The sequence below is a fragment of the Hyperoodon ampullatus genome (assembly GCF_949752795.1).
Source record: "Hyperoodon ampullatus genome assembly, chromosome: 6".
NCBI lineage: Eukaryota > Metazoa > Chordata > Mammalia > Artiodactyla > Ziphiidae > Hyperoodon > Hyperoodon ampullatus.
In genome coordinates, this window is record NC_136919.1 from 25,035,516 (window position 1) to 25,059,160 (window position 23,645).

Below are 23,645 nucleotides of genomic sequence, written 5' to 3' on the forward strand. Positions count from 1 at the left end.
ACCAGGGAAGCCCTGCTTTTTCTTTTTTTTTTTTTTTTTTTTGTGGTACGCGGGCCTCTCACTGCTGTGGCCTCTCCCGTCGCGGAGCACAGGCTCCGGACGCGCAGGCCCAGCAGCCACGGCCCACGGGCCCAGCCGCTCCGCGGCATACGGGATCCTCCCAGACCGGGGCACGAACCCGCATCCCCTGCATCGGCAGGCGGACTCCCAACCACTGCGCCACCAGGGAGGCCCCTTGCTTTTTCTTAATTGAGATATAATTGACATGTAACATTATATTAGTTTCAAGTGTACAACATATTGATTTAATACATATACTTATTGCAAAAGGATCACCACAGTAAGTCTAGCTAACACCTATCACCACACATAGTTACATTTATTTTTTCTTGTGATCAGAAATAAACTGTTGATACCAGAAACCTAGAGCCTTGGTTGCAAAGGAGGAAAGAAGACAAGGTTTTGGACCCATGCAAAGTATGAAGTTAAAACTGAAATTCTTACATAAAGTTGAGATTCATGAAGGTCCATGCCCTCTGTGAAGTTAGAAAAAGAAGCCTGCTGGCAAAATTAATATAAGGAGAGTCTAGGTGAAGGCTCTGGGTGTTCAAAACATTACCTTTGTGTGGTTTTGGTTATCAGGATAATATTGGCCTTATAGAATGAATTGGGAAATGCTCTTTCCTCTTTTTTTTGGGGGGGTGGTAGTACAGTTTGTGAAGAATTGGTATTAATTCTTTAATGTTTGGTAGACTTCACCAGTGAAGTTATCTGGTCCTAGGTTTTTGTGTGTGTGCATGCGTGTGTGTAGGTGGGGTGGGGTGTAATTTTTTGATAACTAATCCAATCTCTTTACTTGCTACAGGTCTATTTAGATTTTCTATTTCTTCTTGAGTCAGTTTCAGTAATTTGTCTTTCTAGGAATTTGTCCATTTCATCTAAGTTATCTAATTTATTAGCGTAGAATTGTTCATGGTATTCCCTTATAAACCTTTTTATTTCTGTAAGGTTGGTAGTAATGTCCCCTCTCTTGTTCCTGACTTTAGTCATTTGAGTCTGCTTTCTTTTCCTGGTCTTTCTAGATAAATGTTTGTCAACTTTGTTAATCTTTTCAAAGAACTATCATTTGATCTTAAGCTTGTTTTTAAAACAAAATGCAGTTTTTTGGTATAGTTGGGTCTCGAATAGGAAAAGAGTGAGATTGTACTTCAATGGAGAGTACAGATGACTTATGGAAGGTAAAATTAATCAATTAAATTTAGAACAGAGAAGAAATTAGAACTCAGCACTCCTAACACCTGACCTTGAGTAAGGAGCCCTGACTCCTTGGGCTAGTCATTTCCTCTTTTTAGTTCTTACTTTACCCATCTAAAAATAAAAGGGTGGTGGTCATATTAATATGAATGATGACCATGAGAGGCACTATTTACTGATTATCACACTGTGCTGGGTCTTGTGCTGAGCCCCATTATATGGATCTCACACACCACAGGCCACATGATTTGACAAGGACCCTGGGGCACATCCTTATGGCCAGGGGCACTGGCTGGGTGGGGTGACCATCATTTTTTCCCATACTTCCCCTTGTCCAGGGGCTGCAGCTTCCCCAATATGTCCAGGGCCTCACAAGCAGTCACCCCTGGGGTGTGGGAAGGCATAGAAACCCCAACTTCAGGGCAGCAAAGATCATTCTAAGCCCTAGCACACGTCTCCTCTGAGGATGGGCAGCTCACTAACTACTGTCACAGCCCAGGTGGCCATTACCCAGCCAAACTACTGTGCTTGGAAGAGGCATCTCCATTTCATAAATGTATTGACTTTGCTTGGAGCAGTTCATGGATCATTTTCTGTGTAGGTTTAGCTCTAGGTCTGAAAGGCCTGGTCAGCATGGGAGTAGTGGTCACAAGGACTTGTTCTGGAAGGATAGATAACCTTGGGCAGGACATTTATCCTCTCAGAGCCTGGATTTTCCCATCTGCAATGGGATGGGGAACATATCCACAACAAACAATGACTGGGCCCTTGCATGGGCCGGGTCTAAGATAAACCCTAGGATTTCAACTCATCTAATCTTCACCCACACGCGTTTAACTCTTTTACTCCTCACAACGGCCCCCAATGAAGTAAGCACTATTATAACCTCCACTGCACAGTGAGAACTTTGATTTGGAAAGGGTAGGTAACCAAAGCCACAGAATGAGTAAATGGTGAGCTGAGCGATAGACTTGGATGTCTAATCCATGGTCTGAGAACTCAACCATTAGATACCACTTCACAGGTTTGTCCAGACATCTTGTTGAGAGTGTAAAGCACCTAGCACAGTGTCCTTCCTCGAGTATGACCTGGGCTCATGGCAGACCCAAGAGCAAGCACCAAGACCTGCCAGGGAAAGGGGGTACAGGAGACAAGGGCAACCCTGGTCTTTCCGGGGCTGTCAGCAGCCAGGGCACTTGCAAAACCGTCTCACATTTTCTGTGGGTTATGACACGTAACTGACTGATCCTTGGAAAACTTCCTTCCTTTCTCGGTCTCTGCAGGTTCTCAGTTCTGCTTCTGTTGTCAGGTGGCCATCATTAGGCATGAACCTGGCTTAATCTCGGTGAGACCGCCCTGGACACACACTGGCTGGGTGGCTGGGCTTCTCAGGTCCCCTGTCCCCACAGCAGGCTCCCCATGTACCCAGTCCCCTCCAGCTCCTCCCAAGGGAAGATCCCCTGCAGGGCGCTGTCCTTATCCTCTCACCCTGGGGGGCTCAACCAGGTCCCATACCCCCCAAGTCTCTCTCTCCGGCTCAGATCTCTCTCCTGAGTTCTAGGCCTTTCCATCCAAATGTCTGTGGGGTAGTTCCATCTCTAGCCAGTAGATCCTAAAGGACACTCATCATATTTTCCCTAAAACCTGCTTCTCTCCTGAGAACGGCACCACTCCCCTGTTAGTTACCCAAGCAAATTCAAACACCGAGACAGAGAGAAATGCTTCGCTTGAGTTACACGAGGCGGGGTCTCTAATCTAAGTTCAGGGAACAATCTATTCTGCTTTCTAAGAGGTCCCAGTTTGTCTGAAGTCCACACAGAAAATAAGCACCCAAACAGGATCAGTGTTAGGTACAGTCTGAATTCCCAAAAGCTTCCATCCCTTCAATTAGAGCAACAATAATAGCAGCAGAATAATATTTAAGTGCTTACTGATCCCCAAGCACAGTTCTAAAGCAGTTTACATGTATTAACCCATTTATAACCCCCCTGCCCCACCCCAAACACACACACACTAATCTTGTAAGGCAAATACTGTTGTATTTACAAGTACGAATAACTTAAGTGAAGCACAGAGAAATCAAACAACTTGCCAAGGGCAGAACAGCCCATGACTGGTGGAGCCAGGATACAAATGCAGGCAGTTTGGCCCCAAAGCTCAGGCCATAGTGCTATCTTCTTGTGAACTATTTAAAACAAAGCCTGCCAGTGGGAAATATAAATTGTATATATCACACATTATTAGATGAAAAAGAAGCTAAGATGTAATCAACGTACAGTAAATTACACATGTGAAAGGTGAATAATTTGAAGCATTTGACATATGTAGACATTTGTGAAGCCACCATTCCATTACATTGAATATGATCTCAATTACGCATATATGTATATAGAAAATGTGAGGAAAGTGATGCTAAGAACTCTTGTCTGGGTGAAAGGACTATGGGTAATTTTAAATTTATACCTTTCTAGATGTTTCTAACTTCCTACAAAAAATGTGTACTACTTTAAAAATCAGAACAAATGTAGTATTTTAAAGTAATGATGTAATGAATTGAAAATAAAGCCCCTAACCAACCCCCAACCCAAGTCCACCTCCCTGCAGGGGAGTCACACCAGATCACTGTAAGCTCCAAAGAAGGTGCTGCCTGCAGCCTAGCAGGCCCCTCAGCTCCACCGCACTTACTGTATTTCAGTTCCCAAGTGCTTGAGGGAGATATTCTGAAAGGCCAAGGGCATAGCAGGGACCGGCTGCAAGGCAGCTGCCATGCCCACAAGCCCAGGGGGCGTTTTCACGGGACACAGGAACTCCTCTAGCTCCGCCTCCTCTTGCTCTGGGGAACAAAGAAAAGGAAAATCATCCACGTTGGGGCTGGGGTCGGGTCACTGCACTTAGAAAGACTAGATAGGGTGGAGACAGGAGAGGTGGGGCAGCCGTCTCCAGACAGCTAATCCAGAGCCTGCCAGCTTGCTCAGGGCTCCAGGAATGTCTTTCTGGGGAAGGTTTCGCAGGGGCCCTGGGTCCAGGAGTGTGAAGGTTTGCTGCGGGACCAGAAGGGCTCGCCCCCGCAGCGTCCTCAGGAGACTGGCGCCTGGTCATTGTGGCAACCATGCCCACAGCAGGGGCTGGCCCAGAAGAGGCCGCTGAGTGTGCTGACCCAAAGCCATTCTTCTGATAAACTGGTTCTGATTTCCAGACACTCAGGAATTCTGTCTTCGGGAGGGTTTCTTGTTGCTTCTAGACTGAGGCGGATCCGGCAACTGTGTCAGCTCAGGCTGCAGTTTCCCGCACAGCCAGGGCTGTTGGCTTTCCCGCAGATGGGAGTCGAGGGTGAGTAGAAATGCAGAAGCAAAAGCAAACAAACCCTTCCCCAAAGAAAGTCCTTACAAGCATAAAACACCCAGAAGGTTCTCTGGGAAAATTACAGATAAGTATCATAAACCATAAAAAGGAGCATTTACTATGACAGTAACAGTGTGCAGGTACACATATAATAATCATATTATTAGGACAGTTCTCATACACTGAACACTCACTATGTACCCGGCATTTTGCTCAGGGCTTTACATTCCTTTCCTCATTAATGTGTGTATTTGCTCACACATTCACTCAACAAATATCCAATGTGCCTGGCAGGTTACCAGATACTTGGGACACAGGTGACAAAGACATGGCCCCCACCCTTGAGGGCTAGGGGGCAGAGACTGACAAGGACGCTGTGATTAGAACACAATGTAACCATTTGCAAAAAGTGTTGAGGGCTCACAGAGAGTCCAGCAGGCAAAGTCCCGGAAGGCTTCCAAGAGGAGGCTGGCAAAAGGAGGAGGTGGCAGTGGAGCTTGGCCATAGAGAGTAAGCAGGAATTCGCCAGGCAGAGAAGAGGGGGCAGGGACGCCTCTGGTGATGCTGAAGTGCACAGCACGAGGCGGGCACTGGGGGAGCAGGCAGAGGTGAGACGAGGAAGGATGAGGCCTGAGTCTGGTGCTAAAAAGCTGGGACTGGACATGGAGGGCGGCCACGGAAGCGGGGTGGGGCTCAGGCGCTCATTTGAGAAAGCTCACTCGGGCTGCAGTGAAGAGGTTGGGTCTGAGGTGGCAGGCTGGGACTTGGGGACACTGGAGAGGAGACTGCTGTGGTTTTCTAGCTAAGAGTTGAGGCCTGACCCAAGGCAATAGCAGTGAGGGCCTAGATCTGACGTGTAGGCCAGAGGGTAGACATGGCCAGCCCAGGTGACTGGACTGGCTATCTGAGATCCAGGAAGGGGCAACTAGGTAAATGAAGTCCATTTACTGAGGGAAGGAAAAGCGGGGAGAAGGGTAAGGGCAGATGAGCTCAGTCTGTAAAGCATCCGGGTACCAGGGTCTAGGAGGTGTCCGGCCACAGGTCCTGCCCTCGCCTATTGGGCTTCCCTGTCAACTGAGGGTGAGGCATGTTAGACACACTGCAGCTCGGTGGGTGGTCTGTCTCAGCTGTGAAACCTGTTGGTCACAGTGCTGGCTGCAGCATGGGGGTAGGAGGGTATGAGCTCCCGGACTCCTCCATGCTGGGCTGTTTTAGGATTTGGGATCACGTGGGCCACCTGGTGAGGGTGAAGCTGCTGCCCACGGCAACACTGGGGATAAGATCACGGATCTACTCAACTCACAGCACAGAAGCGTTTATGTAATAAGCAACAACAATAACTGCATTTTCTCATTAACCTTCCTCACAGCAACTCTGTGAAAGTTTCATTTCTTGAGATCTTCCCGTAATTGTCATCATCATAATAGTAACTGACATCTACTGAGCTCTGACAATGTGCAGGCATTGTTCCAACCCTTTAAGGTGTAAGGATTCATTTAATCCTCATAATAACCCTAAGGAGTAGGTATTCTTTATTAACCTCATTTTACAGGGAAGGAAACTGAAGCTCAAAAAGGTTAAGCAACTTGCCTAAGACTGCACAGGATTAGGATCTGAGCCCAGCCAGCCTGGCCTCAGAGCCCATATTCTTGCCCTTGATGCTATACTGTTGCCCTAGCTCATCCTGAGTCACATCCCTGGCTCTCTGCTTCTTTAGCAGAGGGGTCCTCCCACTCATTCCCAAAAGCAGGGTAAAGGCTTGGTCACCAAGAGCCCTGGGTGTGTGGGCAGAAGGCAAGCCCGTTGGGTACCTAGCTTGAGGCGCAGGGCGGGCCCATTCCCAGCCAGGGCAGCGTCAGGGACGGCGGGAGGTGCAGGCGGGCTGTTGTGGAACTCCCAGCGCTTCATCTGCAGCTGCTGCAGCCAGTATAGCATCGCTTGCTTGGTGGCGGCCTGAGAAGCACAAGGGTTAGTTGGCAAGGCCCTGTACCCGCATGGTGGCACTGGGTGGGGGATGCGGGAAGGTCATGGGAGGCTTGGCAACTCTCTCCTTCCCAGAAAAAAACAAAAATTGTCACTGCGGGTGACACCTCTGAAACACCACATGCTTCTTGGCAACAGAAGATAATCGGGCTCTGATCTCCCACTCAGAGGTTCCTTAACCTTTCTGGGCCTGAGTTTTCTCATCTGTCCTACGGTGATGATAACACTCGTTTCATAGGGTGGTTATGAGGGTGAAATGAAGTAAGGAAAGTAAAGTATCCAGCATAGTTCCTGACATGCAGTAGGTGCTCAAAATGTGCTCACTGGATAAAAGAATTTGGAGGTGTTAAGAGAGAGGGAGAGAGCTTTGAAATTCTGACCTGGCTGGGGCCCTAGTAGCATCATTACCTCCCTGTGTGACATCTCAGTGTCCTAGCTGACTCTGTGGAATGGGGAGAATCTCTCCTGCTTTGGGGATGATGTGATTGGGGACTGGAAAGCCATATGCACACAACATTGTGGCACCCTCCAGGCAGCCCACATGAGGTATGGTTGATGCTGGTCATTAGTCTCCCAGCACCGGATGGTCCACATACCTACTCTCACATTCCTTATGTTGCCGGATCCTCCACTGGGGAGGCAGGGCGGGAGTGATCGGCCCCTTCCATAGATGGAGAAACTAAGGCTTTGAGGTCGCTCAGGCAGGTGGTGGCAGAGCTGGTCCCAGAACCCGGGTTTCCCACTTCTAGACCAGAGATTTGTTGTAATTTACGGCCGGGAGATTGTGACTTACATAGAGAAAGCCTAGGATGGGTTGGGCTGCAGAAGCTGGGAAGGCGCTGGGAGCGGATGGTGAGCCTCACAGAGCTGCCCACAATCAAGGCCACGCGAGAACATCAGCAGGCAACCAGGGCAAGCCCCCTTCTCAAGAGGACCACGGTGAGGTGTGCACAAGGCTAGGGGGCTCCCTGAAAGAGGCCCTCGGCCTGTCATGGAGGTATCAAATCAGATAAAATGATGCCCACCATTCTTCTCTTTCTATATACTTTCCCTGAGAGACCTCAGCCCCTCCCAGGGCTTCACCATGACCTTGTGCTGACAAGCTCCCGCCCATACCCGAACAACCCATTTTATTAATTCATTGGACAGGTGTGTATTGAGCATCTACTATACGTGTCAGGGACTGTGGAAGGCACTGGTGAGGCCCCACACACGGCCCTATCCTCTTGGAACTTAAGAGTCTACTGAGGGGAACATATAACTGTATATCCTGCGGTTTCCTCATCCTGGGTTCCCTGCTGTCAGTGACTGCCCCAACCAGGCAGTCAGCCAGTTACACAAGCCACCCCTGACCCCTCCCTCACATCCTTAGCCGCCCCCATTTGTCTCCCTCGCCACTGCTACAGCTCTAGCTCGGCTGTCATTCTCTCCTGACCACTTCCTGATGGACTCCCGAACCACAGCCTTGCCTTCTCCTAACTTGTTCTCTACCCAAAAGCCAGATTGACCTTGCTCAACTTTCTCATCTCACAGTGCTTCCTTGCTTAAGGCTCTGACAATTTCCCACAGCCCATAAGACAAAGTCCAAGCTCCCTGGCCTGACAAATGCCCTGCCCTTGGGCCTCTGCTCTTCCACTCCATCTTGTGGGCCCCTCTATACCCCAGGCTCCTGGGATTTGCCTGGACATTCCAGGCTGTACCATGTTTTCCTATGTTTACTCATGGGGCTCTCTTGGTCTGGAATATCCTTCTCCCTCTTGTCTGCTTGTAGAAAACCGATTTTCTCTTTCAAGCGTCAAGGTGTGGTCGCCCCCTTCCCACCCCACCTCCACTCTGGCCCATGAGGCCCTCTCTGGATAGCCCCACCTACTCAGTGGAACAGACCCTTCCTGTCACGGCACCCTTCTGGTATAGACTTATCATACCATCCCTACAGAACATTTTACTGCGCATGCCAGTCTCCCTGTCCGTCTCTCACAAGACCTTAAGTGGTTTGAGCCCCAGGCGGCAGGTCTGATTTTGTGCCACACCCCAGTGCCTAGCACAGTGCCAGGCACACACACGGATCAATGGAATAGTAAAAGGCATGTGTTAGCGACCCTGTAGACTGCATTCAATGTGTGGGAGCAGACACATGACCCATAAGCCACGTAACCCTAAAATGCCTGCCCTCCTGGCCTGGAATTCCTAATTTGCATTATTTTTGCTGATCCCCCCCCAGCCCCCCAGCCTGGTCACTAGCCTGGCCCAGACAGTAAAGTGGAACTAAAGCTGTGGGCTATATCTAGGGGACTCAAGAGATGCCCAGTTGGCTGCAAGTAGGGGTGGAGGTGTGGGAAGACAGGGTGGGGGTCAGGGAGGTGGCAGTCTTCTGGCACACTCTCCTCTTCTGAGTGTGAATTCCAGAACTCTTAGCCCACATCTTTCTTTCCAGTTAAGTTCTAGGGCACTTCCTCTTGACATGACAGGAACTTTCTGACCTTGGTTCTATCACTATGTGTGTTCATTCAACAAATATTTATTGAGGACCCACTAGGTGCCAGGCTGTATTCTAGGCACTGAGATTAATTCAGCAACTTGTAGGTGCCTGTGATGTGCCAAGTGCTTACACACCCTGTTATAAATCTCACAAACTATCTAGGTACTAAGAGGTTAACTTGCCCAGAGTCACACAGCTAGTAAGTAGCTGATGTAGAATTTGAATCCAAGCCTGATTTCAAAGCGCATGGCCTTTGCACTGCTTCAGGCTTTCTCAGTTAAATATGATAATAAAACAAAACCTACTGATGAGAAAACAGGTTTAGACGTGCATCAATGAACAATCTAGGTTGATCAGTGAAACCTAAGTATTTATCTCCCAATCTCTGCCAACGTTTTCTCAGCATTCACTCCCCGTGGCCACAACATCAAGAAAAGTAATTCAGGATCCGGGCCTTGAGAGAGGATGACAAAGCTCATATCTTGACTATACTTCAGCCCCAAGTAAGAAAGTTAAGGTAACAGCATTGTTAGCCACACCTAAAAGTAAAAGTTTTGACACAGTACTGAGAGGTAGAAAAGCTATGCGATTCCAAGTGTGGGCTACACCACTTTTTAGTTGTGTGACCTCGGACCAGTCACTTCATCTCTTTGTGACTCAGTTTCTTGATCCGTAATATGGGTCCATCATCCCGGCCTTTGCTGTGGGAACCCAATGAGGAAGTGGGTGTGAATGTGCTTTGGAAAGTACAAAACTCTGGGCACCCAGAGTTCACTGGGCTGATCAGGGTCGGTGATTATCGTAAGTTTACTGTGACCACCCACCTGCGCCCTGCTGTGCCCTGGGATCTCATCCCGGCTGAAAAGGAAAAAACTGCTCCATTTACCTTCAAGGTAATAATCCGGCTGGGAGTCTTGATTTCGAAAGTCCCCTCCTCGGCGTCCGCCTTGCAGTCAAAGACTGCACTGGAGAGGTCGATACTGTCCAAGGGATTTGCATCCTGCGCGGTCCGCGAATAATACAGGTGGCATTTCTTCTCGTCGTAGAAGAACCAGCGGGATTTCCAGCCCCGGATGGGCCCTTTGCCGCCAAACTTACTTAAATATCCACAGATTTTCTTGGGGGCCGTCTCCAGGGGCCGGGCGCAGCCTTCCGACTCCTTGGGAGGCAACACGTCGGGGTCCCTGGCCAAGCCGGCAGGCTCTTCGGACCCGGGGACGGGGGAACTAGACTCCGCGGGTTTCTCCTGGGTGCTCTCCATCGCCGAGGGACTGGAGGTCTGCGGCCTAACTCCGGTCAAATCTCGGAAACTCAGGTGACACCTTCCAAGAGGGAGCTTTCCGGACAGGGGCGGAGCCAGTGGTGACCCGCCCCCAGGAGACGACGGAGGGACGCGGCTGGCTGCGGTGTGTGCGCCTCCTTGATGGAAAGCCCAGTAGGGGCTGCTGGCTACGCCCATCCGAACCTCTCTGCAGCCAGGACACGCCCCCTGCCGGCTCCTCCCACCCCGCCTTCTTCCGGCTTTTCCTCCGTGCCTATCCGCTATCTCTACTGGGGGCAGCTTCGAGCGTGAGGCGGTCCTCGGGTTGAAGGCGTGGTGACCCTGAGCTAGGTTAACCGGCGAAAGGGAAGCTGGAAGAGACACTGGTCCCCGACTACGCTGCTCTGGTAACTCGCGTAATGACGTGGATGGGTGGTCTCTTCTCGCGCCTTATGGGCCTCCCTTCTTTTTTCCTCAGGTGCCGCTTGGGTCACCGTCGGACGGCGGACCGCGCGGCCATTAGTTGAAAGGGACGCCCGGCTCGGTGACGCCACTTCCGGCGCCGCTCAAAGCGCGCGTGGATTGTGGGCGCTGCTAGGGGCTTATTATCCGCGGGGCTAATTTAGCACCCCCGTGACTCAGCTCTGACCGCGGCGGCTTCTCCTCCCTCGGTCCCAGCTCCCACTCGCCTCCTTCCCTGGCTGCTCGCGTTACATGGGGTGCCCGGGCCCGGCTGCTGCCCTTCTGGAATCCAGTGCCTGGACGGAGTTGGGCTCACAGTAAATTGGGTAAATAAACAAATATGTGTCTAGGCCCTGACAAGCTTGGTCAACTTCATGTCTCATTCTACCTCTTGTCCTTAAGTTTCTCCCCTTCCCTCTTGTCTTAGGCGCATCCCTCCACTTGGGCTGTGGAGCTCATTTCCTTCCACCTCTTTAGGGGCACCACGGTTCTCCTCTAGCCCTTTCTTATCTCCTCTCCCTTTAGCTTCTCCCCCTCTGCAGTCCTTAAAATTCTCATTGTTGGGGGCAAATTATGCTCAGAGACTGAGATTATCTTTGCCAGTAATTTATTTAACACCGGTTAACTGCAGGAATTATCATTTATAATAATATTTCACAAGTCAGTAGCATACAGGGTAATAATGTCTTTTAATAAGCTAATAAATAACATCAAACTGTAACAGGGCCACAAGGCTAAAACTTATGGATGGTTTCTAAGCGAAATGTTTCCTGTCTTCTCCCTCTCTTCCTGGGAACTAAAACTTATATTCTTGTTACTCTGCATTCATTGTTCCAGATTAACGTGGGCGGGCCTTCTTGCTGTTTTTGCTTGTTGCCCTAAACCCTAGCCCCAAGACTTTCTTTTTAAATACACCTGCTTTCTCCCCACAAGGCAGGACGGTAGTTTTCAGGACATTAGTCTGCTATCCTTCTCATCTGCTGGCAATCAATACAATTCTCTTTCCTTTATCCTCAAAACCTGGTCCTTGTTATTCTCACTTGGCATCAGGACTAGGACCGAATTTTTGGTAACAAAATTGGCTGAGCCAGCCAGGAGGCACGTCGGCGCCCCTGTGGTGTGCATCCCGCTCTCGACCTCCCACCTAACGCTGTCGGAGCAGGGAGGGGTGCCCTGGGTTGGGCTTGGAGCCCTTGCCTGTGGGAGTGCTGCCTCCTGGGGAGAGAGTGAGGGGCTGTCCCAGCGGCTGGAGCCCCATCTTACTCCCGTCTCTCTCCTTGAAAAGGACGTGGTCTCCTGTAGCTTGAACCTTCCTTGAGGAAGAGTTGCCACACATTGGCCACTTGGGGAAGTGCCCCCCCACCCCCCCGCCCCTTGATTCCACACTTTTGGGGAAGGTTGTGAATCTTCCAGCCTGTTAGGAGGCATTTGTGGCGCCGTTGGTGTGGAAGTCATGGTTGAGTGGGACCAGGGAACCCAGCGAAGTCGTTCTCTTTTGAGTTTTGAAAGGTTCCTGTTTGTTTAGTTGGCCTTCGTTTTGATATATTTTGGGTTGTTTCCTTTGTTGTTGTTCTTTAGTCATTTGTCTGCTTTTAAACATGGGAGGTGCCTTTAATTCCATCTGAAAGTCCCTTGGGAAGAATTCTGGCCGAATGGCCAACTTATAGCTATAAGCCTTTGTCTAAAAGGAAAATGGGAAATGAGAGCTCTATTCCATCTTGTAGTTGTTCCTTAGGGTGTATTTTACACAACTGGGGGATTTTTAGTATGCTCCTAGAAAGAGAAAGTTAAATGATGAGAATTCATTGAAGGTCTAGATCATTTTTTAATAAGATAAAACACTGGACACAGACAGCTAGACAAGTCTGAGTTTGCCTACTTTTGCCTTCTTATGAGAGAAAAACTAAAGATGTTTGGGTTTATTAGATGCACATCTTTTACCACATCGAAGAAAAATTATGCTGTGAAAAAAATGTATATTTTTAGAGGTTATGGAATATGTTCTTAAGTTTGCCAGTCAGGAAATACTGGTATGGCAAACAGTTCATAATTGCTTGCTTCTTGGTTTTCATTTTAAGGGTTAAAAATTGTAATATATGTGCAATTAAAAACTACTAGAAATAATAAGGGAAACATTTCAGTATGTAAATAAAGTAGGATACATGTTGTTGGTAAGAGAAGGTTAGAAGAATGGAGATATTTTTGTTAAGGGAAAAGAGTAATTTTGTCCTGAAGCTAGTTATTTCTAAATGAGGGGGAAAGAGAGGAGGACAAACTTACACGGATATAGGAAGTGATGGAACGGTTGTGGGAAAGGAACCTTGAGAAGAGAGTTTTATGCATGGTCAAAACTGGCTAAGATTAGGTTGAATTTAATTAAATAGATGAAGTTGTTATTAAAAGTGAGCTGGTACAAGGCTGGATTTTGGTTTACTCTCCCTCTGTCAAGAGAATAGTTTTTCCTGGAATATTGAGCTGCGTTTGATAACAAACTGTAAGTTTCTTCACTTTTTAAGTGATCTTTAGTGATCTGTTGTAACGTACTGTATTTGACTCTGAAATTTTTTTTTTTTTTTTTTTTTTTTTTTGTGGTACGCGGGCCTCTCACTGTTGTGGCCTCTCCCGCTGCGGAGCACAGGCTCCAGACGCGCAGGCTCCGCGGCATGTGGGATCTTCCCGGACCGGGGCACAAACCCGCGTCCCCTGCATCGGCAGGCGGACTCTCAACCACTGCGCCACCAGGGAAGCCCGACTCTGAAATCTTTTATTGTTACTTTTGTTAAGATAATAAGTATTGTTTCATAGTGACTTATGATCCTAATTGACCAGGTGTTTTAAAACTTTTTGATATTTTTGACAAACTTCCCAAGGATCAAATTCTAAATGAAGTTCTTTTAGCCTCTAACTAACTTTGGGATGTTTCAATGGGCCCCTGAGGTATCTCAGAGAGAAATTTTAAATTAATTTGAATTATTTCGTATGTTAAATTACATTGGAAACATTGTCAGGCGAGTGGTGATAAACCTTTTTACGTTATATTGTATGGATAAATCTTATTAAAATAAATGTTCTAGAAATTAGATGAAGTTCCTAAAATTTGGATGTGTCCTGGTATTGTTATCAGTCATAGTTCTAGTTATTATCTTAAAATATCGTACGTCATAGCACTCAGTTAAGCTTCTTTGTCAACTGCATTGTAATCAGATCTTTAACCGTCATCTTTATGTCTTTTGTCATTCATAGACGGTTATTATTTCACTCTGATGCTTTGCAAAACTGCTTCATCTTTTTTTTTTTTTTTTTTTTTTTTTGCGGTACGCGGACTTCTCACTGTAGTAGCCTCTCCCGTTGAGGAGCACAGGCTCCGGACGCGCAGGCTCGGCGGCCATGGCTCACGGGCCTAGCCGCTCCGCGGCATGTGGGATCTTCCCGGACCGGGGCACGAACCCGTGTCCCCTGCATCGGCAGGCGGACTCTCAACCACTGCGCCAACAGGGAAGCCCGGATTAATAATTTTGATGGCACAAATAAGAAAGTCACACTGGGTGCCCCTGTGGGCGGGCCGGACTTGGCGCTCGCACCCCCTTAGCTGCAGCCCGGCACCCGCTCCGCCTTCCACTTCCAATGCGCGGTTGGTCGAGCCGGTGTATGTGCCACAATAACATGTCGGCCCCGCTGCCTGCCATTGTGCCCGCCGTCTGGAAGGCCGCCGCCGCGATGATTTTCCTTCATGGATTGGGAGACACAGGGCATGGGTGGGCAGAAGACTTGGCAGGTATCAGAAGCGCCCACATCAAATACATCTGCCCGCACGCACCGGTTATGCCTGTAACGTTAAATATGAACATGGCCATTCCTTCTTGGTTTGACATTATTGGTCTTTCACCAGATTCACAGGAAGATGAAACTGGAATTAAACAGGCAGCAGAAAGTGTAAAAGCTTTGATAGGGCAAGAGGTGAGGAATGGCATTCCTTCTAACAGAATTATTTTGGGAGGATTTTCTCAGGGAGGAGCTTTATCTCTGTACATGGCACTGACCACACAGCAGAAGCTGGCCGGCGTCACTGCTCTCAGCTGCTGGCTGCCCCTGCGGGCTTCCTTGCCACTGGGTTCTATCAGTGGCGTGAATAGAGACATTTCTATTCTTCAGTGCCATGGAGATTTGGATCCTTTAGTTCCCCTAATGTTTGGTTCTCTTACTGCTGAAAGGCTAAAAACATTGGTAAATCTACCCAATGTAACCCTCAAAACCTATGGAGGCATGATACACAGTTCATGTCAACAGGAAATGATGGATATCAAGCAGTTCTTTGATGAACTCCTAACTCCTATTGATTGATGTCACTAAGAGGCTTTGTGGAGAAGTACACACCAGCATCATCATGGTAGAGTATAAACTTTTTCCTTTGTCCGATCTTGAAACCTCTAATGTTTGCAGTGTTAAAATGTTTTGCAAATACACACCATGACACAGACTAAATAAATCTCCTCATGGAAAATTTATGATCTTTTAAGTTTCTATGTATGTATTTGTATAACATGATTCAGAATATATTAGTATTAAAATAGATGAAGCAGCTAGCTTCTTTCTCCCAAATGTAATTCAGCAAAATAATAAAATACTGCAACCAGATTTTTTATTACATCCCTTGAAAATTATTAGTATGCTTAATGAAAACTTGTTCAGGTATAAATGAGCAGTTAAGACATAAACAGTTTATGCATGCTGTGACTTAGACTCTGGACTTATTCCCAGATTACTTAGTCACCATGCAGCTATCTGTATGTATATATTTTAAATTAATTAATTTATTTAATTTTGGCTGCATTGGGTCTTTGTTGCTGCACGCAGGCTTTCTCTAGTTGAAGTGAGCCGGGGCTACTCTTCGTTGTGGCGTGCAGGCTTCTCGTTGAGCTGGCTTCTCTTGTTGCGGAGCTTGGGCTCTAGGTGTGTGAATTTCAGTAGCTGTGGTGTGAGGGCTCAGTAGTTGTGACTCGCGGGCTCTAGAGTGCAGGCTTAGTAGTTGTGGTGCACGGGCTTAGTTGCTCCATGGCATGTGGGATCTTCCCGGACCAGGACTTGAACCCGTGTCCCCTGCATTGGCAGGTGGATTCTTAACCACTGCGCCACCAGGGAAGTCCGTGTATTTTTATATATGTGTTCATACGTACTTAATGATTATAATACATAATAAGAATAAGGTGTTATTACATTATTCCTAATAGTAGGGATAATGCTTCTAAGTGTCAATAAAGAGTAATATTGCTGTCTTCAATTAATGGCCCTTTTATTTCGGGGACCAGGTTTTTCTTTCCTGAATATAATTTCTATTTAATATTCTTTTTTCCTCTCTAGAAAAGAAATGTGTTCTTTCTTCTTTTTCATCCTTCATAACGGACCAAATATTGCCTACTTGCCATAGACATCTGCTGTCAATACGTGCTGTAATTTGACATTCTGAATCACAGACATGATGGCATTGAAAACGTATTTATACTTGTAGAAAGAAACCAGACATCCCTTCAAAGTTTCTACACTACTTTTTTTTTTTTTTTTTTTTTTTGCGGTATGCAGGCCTCTCACTGTTGTGGCCTCTCCCGTTGCAGAGCACAGGCTCCGGATGCGCAGGCTCATGGGCCCAGCCGCTCCACGGCATGTGGGATCTTCCCAGACCGAGGCACGAACCCGTGTCCCCTGCATCAGCAGGCGGACTCTCAACCACTGCACCACCAGGGAAGCCCTCTACACTACTTCTTAAACTGGACCTTTGTCTGCCGTTTAGGCCAGCAGAGTTACTTGAATCTTCAGTCCAGGTAACGAGAATAATTCTGTGGTTGTATTTTTCTGTAATTAACTGAAAGAATAATTAGGTCATATTCTAGTATGTTCTGAAATATTTACTGATCTTACAAATTGTAATTTCTAAGATGATTTGCTCTAAGATGATTCTCCTCGCAGCACAGAGTTTTAGTTTACTTATTTTGCACATGTTTGAAACCGACTGCTGTAGGAAATGAACAGTCCATTCAAAAAATTTGCTTTACTTTTTTCTGCCAGTGGACTTATTTGAAATTTTCACTGTAGTCAGAGAGTTTCTGTGCAAACATAAAAGTAGCAATTATTTGATTTTAAATAGATTTTTCAGATTATTGGTTAACATTATTTGAACGCAAGTTTATGGGTAATAAAAGTTAGTCAGAACTCAATACATATGGTGTAGTTACCACCCAGTTTAATATGTAGCAAAAATGTACACCTCATATTTCTGAACTGTTAACTTTTCTGCTGTATTCCAACTGACTAGAACACCGTTAGGAATGCATCTTTATAAATGGGTGCTACTTGATGATGGAAATGATTTCGTATGGACAGTATAGGATGTTAATAATGAAGCCATACGTTTATGTCTGGATTTACAGTCTTAAACAATCATTTACTAAGTCATTTTGCTTTTATCTTGAAGAATATAAACTGTTGTTTCACTTACACAAATCAGCAAGATCTAATTTATGGCAAAAAATATTCCATTGACATGTTGTGCTGTAACGTGGGAAAATGTAAATCTTTTTCACGGTTTCTATCAAAGTGAAATAAAATTTAATTCTGAAAAAAAAAAAGTCACACTGGGAAGAACATTGGTCGACTGATCTCTTACTTGAAACACCTATCTTTCCAAAGATTATGATGAGAAGAAGGTTTGAACAAATAATGACATTTCTTCACTTTAACGATAACTCAGAAACTCCACTTCCTGCAGACAGAATTTCAAAAGTTAAACCTCTTTTGGATTATTTTCTGCCAAAATTTCAATTGTTCTATATACCCAAACGAGCTATCACTTGATGAGGCAATGATAAGGTGGAGAGGACAACTCAGATTCAAAATCTGTAATCCTGGAAAACTTACAAAATATGGAATTTCGGTCAGGATGGTTAGCGAAAGTGAAACTGGATATATATGCAGCCTTGAGATTTACATGGGTAAAGGAAAGAAACTGCAAGAAACAATATTGTTGGTCCTACAACCTTATCTTGGTTCATGGCACCATATTTACCAAGACAGTTATTACAACAGTGTGTTCACATCTGAAGTAAGAGAGAATCGTGGTCTACTAAACCAATTAAAGGAGAAATCTAAAAATCTACAGAGGGGAGAAATGACATTCTTACAGAAGGGAGAAGTGATCCTTCTTATATGGAAAGACAAGAGGCTAGTCCTCATGGTGACAACTATTCAAGACACCTCCATAGCATCTACAGGAAAGGAATGCAGGAGGACTGGCCATCAGATAACTAAGCCCACTTGTATATAAGAGTATAATAAATATATGAAAGGAGTTGATCGATCCAATCAGTATCTGGCAAACTTCAGTATCCTCCAGAAAACTCAAAAATGGTTTAAGAAAGTGGGTTTCTATTTGAGTAATTGCAGTTTATTCAATGCGTTTAAAATTTATTGTAGCCTTATTGCACAGAATAAAATGACTTACAAGCAGTTTTTGTTAGCAGTAGTTAGAGAATGGGTGACTGACCATTCTGGTGAATGTAGTGGTAGTCCCGCACCTGGTCCTTCAAGCCCCCTGCACAGATCCACCTTGTCGACTATCAGATGAAATAAAAGAACATATTTTAGAGGAAATAATACCCACAGGACTAAAAAAAAATGCTGCCGGGAAGTGTAGAGTCTGCTCTTCCAGGGGAAAGCTCAATGAAACACGGTATATTTGTAATAGATGTTCTGTTCCCCTGCACAGAGGTGCCTGCTATACTGCCTTTCACACTCTAACGAAATATTAGAATGCTTTAGTAAGACGTATACTAAGTTTCAAATAAATACATTAAGTGCAAAAAAAGTTGCTGATATTTTACTCAGATGCAGGTGTTTCAATATTCACTTACATAACAAATTGCCAGGCATGGGCGTTAGTGTCTGCAAAAATCCCCTGGTCAGTAATGTGTTAATTTGGCTAGATTTAGTAGAAATGAGGATAATTTAGAGAGAAAAATTATGTTTCAATAGTATACCTTTGGATATTGAAGTTTTGTATTTACTCAGGTTTTGTATTTATTCTCCACGTCCAAGATGGCTCCTTGTTACTATGTTACATTATTGTAAAGTTTAATTGAATTATTAAAACAATATTCTAAGCTTGTTTCTAAAGCCAGTCACAGTAATCTGTCTTTGGATGAAGATCAGATGCCCTGTGACTTGCAACTAGGAGATTATGCACCCTGGAAAAGACATCATTTAAAGGACTGTCTCCAAAGTAGACAAAAGGACCCTTATCAGGTACTCTTTTAACTAGTGTATGTGCAGCAAAATTGAAAGAAATTGACTCTTTTATTTATTTATTTGGCTGCACTGGGTCTTGGTTGTGACATGTGGGATCTTTGTTGCAGCATTCAGGATCTTTAGTTGCGGCATGCGGGATCTTTAGTGGCGGCATGCGGGATCTTTTAGTTGCGGCATGTGGGATCTTTAATTGCGACGTGCAGGATCTTTTAGTTGCGGCATGCAGAATCTTTAGTTGTGGCATGCGGGATCTTTTAGTTGCGGCATGCAGGATCTTTAGTTGCGGCATGTGAACTCTTAGTTGCAGCATGTGGGATCTACTTCCCTGACCAGGGATCAAACCCGGGCCCCCTGCATTGGTAGCACGGAGTCTTAGCCACTGGACCACCAGGGAAGTCCCTGAAGGAAATTGACTCTTCATGTTTTCCACTTAAGAAGGGCCTCTGCATTGGACTGTCTATAGAAAAGACTGCTGACCACAAATGACACCCATACCAGGATGAGAAGAAGATAACAGTAGTGGTAGGCAGCTGACTCAAAAATCTGGACCAGGCCTGTAAGAACCATCCAACTAATTTATTTATTATTATTTTAAAAATATTTATTTATTTATTTATTTATTTTTGGCTGCGTTGGGTCTTAGTGTGGCATGCAGGATCTTTTTGTTGGGGTGTGTGGGTTCTTCGTTGTGGCATGCGGGCTTCTCTCTGGTTGTGGCGTGCAGGTTTCTCTCTAGTTGTGGCGCGCGGGTTCAGTAGTTGCAGCGCGTGGGCTTAGTTTTCCCACAGCAGGTGGGATCATAGTTCCCCGACCAGGGATCGAACCCTCATCCCCTGCATTGGAAGGCGGATTCTTAACCACTGGACCACCATGGAAGTCCCCATCCAACTGATTTAATTGAACTGTTTACCAAATGTTTGTCTTCCTATCAAAATGGAAAGTTATTGTTTTACTTCTAACCATACTTTTAACTCCAGTGTTCAGGATGGAGAGAAAATTCTTTAGTGAAGTTGTCGTCAAGAGTATAACTATTCATGACATGTATCACTGCTTGCTTTGAGTATACTGCTAAAAGCACATATACAATGTTCGAATGACAATGTGGTATAACTGATAAAGTGTAGAGCCTATAAAACGTTTCTTCGTTAGCATATGTCTGAGCTTGTTCACTATGTTTGATTAGTTTTCCTCCAATGTGGATAATTAGGCACGCGCGCGCACACACACACACACACACACACACACACACACACACACACACACAGAGTAGGCCTAGCACTGAGGGGCATGGTGGACCTAGGGCTGGCAACAACCACCCTGGCATCAAGTGACAAATATTTTGATCATCAGTGCTTTCTATCGAAAGATTCGTAAACAAAAAGGGGAAATTATAGAAGAAATTTTCACATATTGAGGTATGGCGAAGTTATTCTGGCTTTTACATGATTTAACTTAGACTAGAACAGCCTGTTTGTGACCTGTCAGAGACATGCATTGTACGTCTGCTTTAACTGGTAAGAAAAAGAATACATTTAAAAATCAAAGTAGAGTAACTGGTTCAGGCATCCAAAATAGAGCTGGATGGCCATTCTGAACGTGGTTTCAGACACATTTCTGTACTACTGAGAACCTGATTGCCAACTGCAACCTTATGGCCTCAAGGTGCTATTACAAGAAGAGGTGATGTCAAGCCAGAAAGAAAAAAGAAAAAGCCTCTCTGCATATATTGCAGGATTCTAGAGCATCTTTTGGGACAAGAGAATTCTTTAAAGTGAAAGTCCAGAACTTTCTCTCCTCTAATCCTCCTGAATTTTAACATTGCCCCTGTTCAGCAGGAAGTAGCCAGATGACTTCGTTGCCCTCACTCCCGTAGATATGGAAGGTTATAACTGACAGGGCCACAAGGCTAAAACGGTTTGATGCATGGCTTCATTTTTTTTTAAATTTATTTTTATTTTATTTTTGGCTGCATTGGGTCTTTGTTGCTGCATGCGGGCTTTCTCTAGTTGCGACAAGCGGGGGCTCTAGGCGTGTGGACTTCAGTAGTTGTGGCACACGGGCTCAGTAGTTGTAGCTCGCGGGCTCTAGAGCACAGGCTCAGTAGTTGTGGCGCATTGGCCTAGTTGCTCCGTGGCATGTGGGATCCTCCCGGACCCGGGCTTGAGCCTGTGTCCCCTGCATTGTCAGGCAGATTTCCAGCCACTGCACCACCAGGGAAATCCCTGATGAATGATTTCTAAGTGAAACTGTTTTTCCTGTCTTCTACCTCCGTTGCTGGGAACTAAAACTTACATTCTTTGTTACTGATTAATGTGGGCAGGCATTCTTGCTGTTTTTGTTTGTTCCTCTTAACCCCAGCCCCAAGATTTTCCTTTAAATATGCCTGCTTTCTCCCCAGAAGGTAGGATAGCAGTTTTCAAGATATTAGTCTGCTACCCTCCTCATTTGCTGGTATATCAATAAATTTCTCTTTTCTTTATCCTCAAAACCTTGCCCCTGTTATTATTATTCGACATTGGGGACAAGGACTGAATTTTCTATAACACAATCAATGATATATTAATTTATACTGTTGTTCCAGGCAGAGGGGGGAATGAAAGCAATAAAGTCCAAATTTAGTTCACGTATACCCTTCTATGAGTTGGTTCCCGGTAGATTCATTCCTTCCAACTAAAAGTCGGGTATCAGCTGCTGGCTTAGGTCCCAGTACCAGTGTTGGCAAAGGTTGCTCCAGAGGTTGTTACTCCAGGGACCCTCACATGGCTTGCGCCACTGCCTGTGAGGACTAGTATTGCCAGGGCAGGAATGGATATCTCTTCTCTTCCTGAGACTGCAGCACAGTTTAGCACCACTGCTGACCAAGAGTAGCCTGGCTAGGGTTAGGAGCAAGTGTCTCAAGAGCTTCGCAGAACTATTTGGATCAGCAAAGAGTAGCCTTGCCCAGATGGAACACCCTAGACTTGCTGATCATACCTCTTGGTTTTTATCATTTAAAAGTCCATCATGTGATGGATACCACTGCCATTACCTTGGTATCAATGATGTAATGCTCCTGTCTACTCCAGGTGCAAAATCTCTGTCAGAAAGTCCTAATATCCAGCTTCAAAACAATTTCATCAAAAAGAAGTTATTCACAGCAAGTTCAAACCACAACCAACTTGTATAAAACAAGCTTTCCAAACATGGATTTGAAATCATAGCAAGTTGATATGTGACACTGGTCCACTCCAGTGATAGCAGTGAGAGGCAGTGGATAAAGGTGAGGGCCCTGCAGTCCATTTCCAGCAACTGCAATCTTGAGTGATTTACACGACCAAGGTCTCAGTCTTCTCATCTATAAACATGGAACTAAGGAGAACATCTGTCTCTGGAGGCAGATTTAGGTGAAGTTAATGAAGCTTAAGCTCACCTGCAGGGGCTGCTCAATTTGTTATATTTATTTTCTTATTCTGAATAAGCATCCATCTTCGTGTCTAACTTTGTGTTCATAATTGTGTTTTTTTCCTAAGGAAACCTTCAATACTATATAAATTCTGATCTTCATAAAACCTGAATACACTTCTATCAGTATCCCTAGAGTTATTTTGGTAATTAAATAAAGTAATTTGTGTGAAGCTGTAAGCACAGAGTGTGGGGCACAGTAAATGCTCAGTAAACATTAACTATAATTAAAACAATAAAGTAGATCTCGAGGCAAAAGGCAGTAAACCATAAAGAGGATGGAAGATTATATAGTAGAATTCACACCATTGAAAACTCGGAAATACTGTAATTGCAATTGGAGATTTTAACATACCATTTTTAGCCTTTGTGAGATTTGCTAGAAAACAGCCACAGAAAACAAAGATACAGAGATCAGAATGCTATGATAAGGTAGGGTCAATTAAATAGGGATTACTTAGTCTTTTTATATTATGTTCCATGTCAAAAAGACATTTTTGGTTTCCAAAAAGATTTTGTGCCAGAAGTACCTTGTCATTAATATTTGAAAATAATAAAAAAAGTTAACAACCAAACTAACCCTTAGAAATAAAAACAATAAATTTTCTAAATAACTATTGGGTAAAAGGGGAAATAGAAGCTGCCATTATAAAGTATTTGGTGCAGGAGGCTGGAAGACAATAAAAGCTGTACATATCAAAATTCAGCCTCAGTGCTTAGTCACTGGTGTCATATGGACTCCAGTATTAGAATTCTAGCACCAGTGATTAACTGTGTGACGCTGGGACGCAGACTAGAACACTGTCATTCTTGTGGGTAAAGAGTTGGAAGGGGTATTGCAGGTTTTTCAACTTTTTCACCCTGTTACGGGTTGAATTGTATCTCCCCTAAATTCATATGTTGAAGTCCCAACCCCCAGTATCTCAGAACATGACTGTATTTGGAGATAGGGCCTTTAAAGAGGTAATTAAGGTGAAATGAGTGCTTGCTTCAGCAGCACATATACTAAAATTGGAATGATACAGAGAAGATTAGCATGGCCCCTGCACAAGAATGACATGCAAATTTGTGAAGCGTTCCATATTTTTTTATAATCCAATAAAGATGTTAAAAGAAAAAGGTGAAATG

At 45.2% G+C, this 23,645-nt stretch overlaps 2 protein-coding genes across 2 annotated transcripts in view; one reads left to right on the forward strand and one right to left on the reverse strand.

Annotated features, from left to right (window-relative positions):
- TBC1D2 (TBC1 domain family member 2) overlaps positions 1–10,319 on the reverse strand; it is a gene marked incomplete at its 5' end in the record, with an annotated part of 42,463 nt that extends 32,144 nt beyond the window's left edge. Inside the window, 3 exons of the mRNA XM_079706302.1 lie at positions 3,940–4,087; positions 6,408–6,549; positions 9,945–10,319. Coding sequence (XP_079562428.1) covers positions 3,940–4,087; positions 6,408–6,549; positions 9,945–10,319 — 665 coding nt within the window. The remainder of the gene's footprint in view (positions 1–3,939; positions 4,088–6,407; positions 6,550–9,944) is intronic.
- Positions 10,320–14,429: 4,110 nt separating this feature from the next.
- Positions 14,430–15,122, forward strand: LOC307054316 (acyl-protein thioesterase 1-like; the record flags this gene model as incomplete). The annotated part of the gene is made up of 1 exon (XM_079705945.1): positions 14,430–15,122. One exon carries the CDS (start codon positions 14,430–14,432, stop codon positions 15,120–15,122), a length of 693 nt encoding a protein of 230 aa, XP_079562071.1.
- Between the last annotated feature and the right edge of the window lie 8,523 nt (positions 15,123–23,645).